This window comes from Trypanosoma cruzi, genomic scaffold (genome assembly GCF_000209065.1).
Source record: "Trypanosoma cruzi strain CL Brener 1047053516249 genomic scaffold, whole genome shotgun sequence".
In the NCBI taxonomy this organism is placed as follows: domain Eukaryota; phylum Euglenozoa; class Kinetoplastea; order Trypanosomatida; family Trypanosomatidae; genus Trypanosoma; species Trypanosoma cruzi.
The window spans coordinates 17,216-23,650 of NW_001849311.1; the positions used below are offsets into that span (position 1 = coordinate 17,216).

Genomic DNA, 6,435 nt, shown 5'->3' on the forward strand with positions numbered 1-6,435 from the left:
GAAGTTGTGGTGGCGGCAAAAGATGAAGAGATCAAGCGACTCTGCAACCTGCTGGACGCGCACTTTATTCCCCACCGCAAGACCATCGAGGGTGAAGTGACAACGTACGAGGGCACCATTGCGATTCTCAGCGAGAAGGTCGGCGAGCTGACGCGGGAGATGGAGATACGGGAACAGTTAGCCCTTGAGAATGAGACTCAGCTCAAGGCCCGCATTGCAAATCAGGAGGAAGTTATCGAGGCACTTCGAGAAGACCTGCGTTGCTCGCAAGCCCGGCGCCGTGAGGAGGTGCGGTCCGTCGAAGAAGAAGTTTCCCGCCTGAAGAAGACACTGGAGATCCATTTTATCCCGTACGAGATATAACCGCTGAAGCGCCAACTCGACCATATATATATATGTATTATATGTTTTATATGTATGGGGCTGGGAAAAGGGGGAAAAAAAAGGAAAAGAAAAAAAAATGAGAAGGAATAAATTCACGATGTAAAGAGTAGAGGGAAGGGGTACTCATTTGAAGGGCAGAAGGAAAATATGCAAACAAGAAAAAGAAGAAAAATGGGAAACGAATACCAAAGGGAGAACATAAAAGAAAGAAAGAATATTTGATGGCACACAGGCATGTATTTATATTATGTGCGCTGTAACCTGAGTGGAGAAGTACTGCATGAAGTCAACTTCACTGATGCTACAGAAGTTGTGTGTTTCTCTGGCATCTCAGCACATAGCCCGCTTCACTTGTTGCTCTGTGCACGAACAATCCCATTATTTGTTTTTATGCTCGGAAGAGAGGAAATGAAGAGTTTTATTCAAAAAGTACCTCCTTCTCTTATTTGTTTCTTTTCTTTTGTTGTTGTTTTTTAAATCTTTTACTCTGGCAACACCGTATGTATTTATTTTATTATATTTCCTCTGTACTGTTGAACTCTTCCGCATTTATTTATTTTTATTAATTATTTATTTATGAGGCGGTGTGTTAAAAACTGTCTCTCTGTCTGCCTGTGTGTGTGTGTGTGTGTCTCCGTCAACACCGAAGGAGAGGAGGGGATACGCGTGGGATTACACACCGACGGAAAATTCATTACGACCTCAGAAGTAAATAAAGAAATAGGGCCATAGAGACACCTACACACAAACACACCCATTTACGCACATACGCATCATCACTACACTGCATTATATACATATATATTCATATACATTTAGATAATTATAATATCTGATAGACACCTATTCTAGTCCGGTGATACTTGAAGGAGGAAAAGGAAAACAAGGTTAAGACGGGTACAAATGGAGAATGTTGTTCCATCGCCCAACGGATGGGAAACGCCACCAACGGCCGGTTCCGCCGCAACAACAGGCGTGTACGCTGCCGACCACATCCCTGGCACGTACCTTAAGACTTTGACGGGCGTGCAGCGGGGTGAGGAACTTTTCTACCGGCCAGACTTGGAGCGTCCGTGGCGAACAACGGCGGCGCAGCGAAGCGCGGCATTGCTGGCGCTGAAGGAAAAGGAGATTGAGGAACTTATGCGCAAATGCTCCAGTTTGCGAACACTGCTTGGTAACGCAAAGCATGATGCAAAGTACCTCGAATTTGCCGCCGATGAGAGGGCGAAAGAGAAGGCGGCTGAGATACAAAAAGAGGTGAATCGGCTTGAGACGGCGCTGAAGACAGTGAAGGAAGAAAGGGAGGAGCTGAAGATATCCACGGAGCACCAGCTGCGATTGTTAAAGTCTCAGCATGAGAAGGAACTCATCCAGGTGCAGACTGAGAAGCGTCTGTTGAACGATCGCTGTGTAGAACTTACCAGGATTTATCAGCAGCAAGTCGATGATGTCAAGAAGGCTGCAGCACGAGAACTAGAATACGTGGAGAGTTTATGTAATACTCGGGTGGAGCAGCTGAAAAGTGAGCTTCAGGCTGCCCATAGTGAAAGTCTGGCGGCTGAAGAACGCCGCGCGGAGGAATTGGCACAGGCTAAGAACCTCACTCACCGCATTGAAACGGACTACAAGGAACGTCTTTGCGAAGCTGAGAAGCGCGTTGATGAAGTACGTGAACGGCTGGAAACGGCAAACAAACGACTAACAGAGGAACGTAACACTGCTATAAAGGAGGCAACTCGCTCTACAGAGCGGTTGGCTGTTACGTTGGCAGATCACGAGGCGTTGCTGGAGCGAATGAAGAAATGGAACACGTACATTCTTCGTCTACTTGATCAATTTTATACAGCGTTTGTAGAGTCTAGACCGGAACAGGCCGTAGAACCGCATGATCCAGAGTTACATGAATCTGCTTCTTTGTATGTCCCGCGATCTCTTATGGAAGATCCGAATGCAAAAGTAACCGCGGAGCGCATTGTGTATCGCCTGTTACAGCTGAAGCACGCTCATCTAACGGAGGAAGTGGATCGTGTTCCGAGAGACGGGAACTCCATAGAAGCTTTAGAGGAGTTGGTTGAGAAGCAAAAACGCCTCTCACAGGCATTCCAAGAGATCGAAGAGAAATGTACGGAGGCCAGAGATTCTCTCAGTGGTGTCATCTCTCGCTTGTGTTTTTTTAGCGATGATCTTAATGATGCGATTGTCAACTCGGGGTACGTTGCGCCCCCGCAAAGTTGCGCAATTTTTGTCTGTCTTGGAGTCTTTAGGGGAAGACAATTATGGGCTGAAGACGCTGAGAGGGCTCGCGCTTCTGTGTCCCTGATGAATTCCGTGTTACGTCCTAAAATGACACAGTATGGAGCCTATGAGTGTTACAGTGACGGAACATCCATGCTGTTGGCCTTTGCGGATCCTGTGGCCGCTTGTCGTTTTTGTGTGGAGTCGCAGTGGTGGTTGATGAATTTGCCGTGGCCACAGTCTTTGCTCCGAAGTGTATGGGGCAAAGAGGAATACGATAAAGCAAATAAACTGATATACCGTGGATTACGCTTATCTATGTCAATTCACACGGGTGACGCATTTGTGGAGCCAACCGCTATACCGTGTGGAGATTCTTACCGTTGTCACTACTATGGTCGTGCTGTTTCGCAAGTCATTCATGTTTGTTCTCTTGCACAGGGAGGTCAAGTACTTGTGACAGGGCCTGTTTGGGACATGTGTGCTCCAGATCTACATGAATTGGGGCCTGTTGGAGTCCGGGAAATTGGTGCAGTTCCCATTGTTTCTTTCAACAAGGAGACAAATTGTTATGAGAAGGAGAGCCTTCTTCTTCGTCAGATTCTCCCACAGGAGTTGTTGGGTCGTCCCTTTCAAAATATTGTGGAGGAGGACGCCCTGGATCTCGCACTGTTTGGAAAGATGCGACGGTCTATGCTTTCAGATGAAATTCAATGCGTGGAGGCACGGCGGGCTTTCCTCAAGGAGGCGGTTGGTGTGGCAGGCGAGGAACTGGTGGCGGTGGACCGCGCTATACACGCCCTTATGCATCGGACACGAGAGGCGAAGTCGTACTTTCATTTGCTTCCGCCCACTGAAATGGTGGAGTTGTTGAACGATTTGTACGGTGTGATGGAGAAGGTTGCATCTCGCGCGTCCCACATTCGTGGCGACCTCCGTCGCATGGACCAACGGCAGGATGAACTGGTGAACCAGACCCGTGGCTTGAAAGACTACTGCCTCCAGCATGCATTCACAGCCTCTCGAGTGGAGGAGCTTCAAACTCATTCAGAACTCATGCAAACTCGTTATGAAAAGGAGATGACTGAGATGCATCGGAGCCACGCAGAGAAGGTGGAGCAGCTTCAGCGCGAGTTGCGGGAGCGTGACCAGCTGATCCAACGGCTCTACAGGAAACTGCAGTCTGCTCCACTGAGCCACTCATGACGAACGGCTCCACCATAATTGGGGGGTCAGAGAATGGAAGGGTGTGTAGGGTGCCATTTGCGCCCCACAGTAGTGAGCTGGAGAATAAAACCCACATCGAGCCCGGATTGAACAGTTTGATAGATTTTTTGTTGTTGTTCTTATTGAAGGGTTCCTTCCTTTTATTATTATTATTTTCTTTTTTTTTTGCTCCCCTCACCCTCCTCCTCCACAGCACTCCCCATATAATTTTTGCTTCTCTTCTTCCGCGGAAAAGCACATGTATATTTATATTTATAAATCGAGGGGCGAGGAACTTTAAAAAAGAAAAGGGGTGGGGGGACATTTCAACACGGTGTGAGTAAAGCCGCATGGGGTATGTGTTTGTATTGCACGCGTTTAAGTGAGAAGGAGGAGGGATGATGTGTGGGAGTTGTCTGAATGATCACATCATCATTATCATCGTCATGGCCTTGTTTTCTCTCTTTCTCTGTGTGTGTTTGTTGGGCTTTTTTTTTACTTTTTGTCCCATTTTTGTATTTTTACTGTGGTAGTGAACAAGTAAGCATCCATACAAACGACAATAAAAAAAGGAATAATTCCGTAAAATTGCACGGGTGTGACGGCATCACATATTAATTCGTTATTTGTGCCTGTCTCTCTGTCTGTGTGTGTGTGTGTGTGTGTGTGTCTTTCTATTGTTGTTGCCATCAATCCGTAAAGAGGTGTTTGGGAGTGAGTGCGCATTACAGAACGTGCAAAGCAAGGGAGGCTGGGGAAAAAACAAGGAGAGAGATATGGGCGATATTATACGCATTAAGAGGCATCACTATGTGCACATACTAGACTATAACACAAATGTTACACGATGTATGGTGGGGCCGTTGGTTTACACACGCAGGGAGAATGAACGGTGTCTTTTTAATCCAAAGCCATGCATTGTTGTGCCACCACGATTTTATTGCATCGTCCAGAATCCTTGTGTGCGGGATGCATCTGGCAATCCAGTGATTGGGGAGAACTCCAGTGTGATGCTGCGCATGGGGGAGGAGGAGATTTGCTTTGAGCAGGAGCCGTTTCCGTTACAACCGGGGGAAGTGCTGAAGCGAGAAGAAGGGGAATGGCTCTTCAAAATGAAGTTAATTCCTGTCAACACGGGATACCATGTTCGTTGTCTCTGCGATTTTACAGATAAGAACTCCGTGTTGAGGCGGGCTGGGACGGAGTGGTTGGTCGAAGGTCCGCAGACATACGTGCCACGCGTCGAAGTCGAAGTTCTGCGAGAAGTTCATGCGCATATCATCAGCCCAAATACGGCGTTACATATCCGCGCCCTGGTGAAATTTACAGACCGTACTGGTGTGCCTCGTGAAGCAGGGGACTTGTGGACAGTGAAAACTGTTGGCGCGTACCTGCCGGCTGTGGAGGAAGATGTCATTGGCACCTTTCAAGGCATTACACTGACCGACACCGAGGCCGTCCACTTGGAAGCCCTCTCAAACTTTACGGATGTTTACGGAAAAAGACGGAGGGCTGGAGAGAGATGGTTAGTGACAAAAGAAGATGCTTCTATACATATTCCTGACGTCCATGAAAAGGTCAGTGGCAAGGTGCGGGCGATTGTGCTGAGTGAGAAGGAGTACTGTGTCGTGCAGAATCCCCTCGGCGCGGACGGACTGAACGAATTTGGACGAAAAGAAGTACGTAAAGGGGAGTGCCGTTTTTTCCTTCACCCGCAGGAAGAATTACTTGGCGGTATGCAGCCCATAAATGTGGTTAGCAAAGATCAAGCTCTCCTGCTTCAGGCGGTGGACTTTTTTGACGATAATGGAAAGATTCGACGCCCTGGAGAAAAATGGATGTTGCATGGGCCCGCAGAGTACATCCCTGATGTGAATGTTCGTATATTGGAGCAGCGGAATCTCATTGCGTTGGACAAAAACGAGGGCATCTATGTCATGAACACCACCACGGGCGTGGTGCGGGTTGTGATTGGGAAACCGTACATGCTGAATGAGAATGAGGTGCTGTGGGAGAAGGAAATTTCCCCAAAAGTGGAGGAGTTACTTGCCTTTGCGAATGGTTGCATGTCAGAAGGGGAACGAAATCCGGGGTTTAAAAGTACACGTGTGCGGCATCGCGTTGTCCGTTTCAACGTTCAACACAACGCGGCGGTGCAGATCTATGACTATAAACAGAAGAAACTCCGTGTTGTGCTTGGGCCAAATTTGGTGATTTTATCGCCCGATGAGGAGTTTACGGTGGTTTCACTCAGTGGGGGAAAGCCAAAAGTACCCAATTCGTTGCATTGCCTGCAACTTTTTTTGGGCCCCCGCTTCTCAAGCGACCGCATCGTTGTGGAGACATCGGACCACGCCCGTCTGGAGCTGGACCTTTCCTACAACTGGTACTTTGATGTAAACCGTGAGGAACCGGATGCTAAAATATTCTCCGTGCCAGATTTTATTGGGGACTGCTGCAAGACGATCGCCTCGCGTATTCGTGGCGCGGTGGCCGCGGAGGACTTTGACTCCTTTCACCGTAACTCCGCTAAGATCATTCGTGTGGCCGTCTTTGGCCGCGGTGAGAACGGTGAAATCAACACATCCCTACGGTTTCAGCGAACAA

General features: G+C 48.1%; 3 protein-coding genes across 3 annotated transcripts, besides 5 other annotated features; all 3 read left to right on the forward strand.

The window, feature by feature from the left end:
- Positions 1-363, forward strand: Tc00.1047053509541.4 (paraflagellar rod component Par4, putative; the record flags this gene model as incomplete). The annotated part of the gene is made up of 1 exon (XM_799572.1): positions 1-363. A coding segment is annotated over one exon (363 nt), but the record flags the coding sequence as incomplete, so codon positions are not given.
- Positions 1-6,435: a sequence feature (heterozygous, non-Esmeraldo-like haplotype).
- Positions 932-962: a sequence feature (AT_rich).
- Positions 981-1,018: a microsatellite.
- Positions 1,288-3,828, forward strand: Tc00.1047053509541.10 (hypothetical protein, conserved; the record flags this gene model as incomplete). Its single annotated transcript, XM_799571.1, has 1 exon — positions 1,288-3,828. The coding sequence occupies one exon, from the start codon at positions 1,288-1,290 to the stop codon at positions 3,826-3,828; it is 2,541 nt and encodes an 846-aa protein (XP_804664.1).
- Positions 3,988-4,016: a sequence feature (AT_rich).
- Positions 4,470-4,498: a microsatellite.
- Tc00.1047053509541.19 (major vault protein, putative) lies at positions 4,605-6,435 on the forward strand (the record flags this gene model as incomplete). The annotated part of the gene is made up of 1 exon (XM_799573.1): positions 4,605-6,435. A coding segment is annotated over one exon (1,831 nt), but the record flags the coding sequence as incomplete, so codon positions are not given.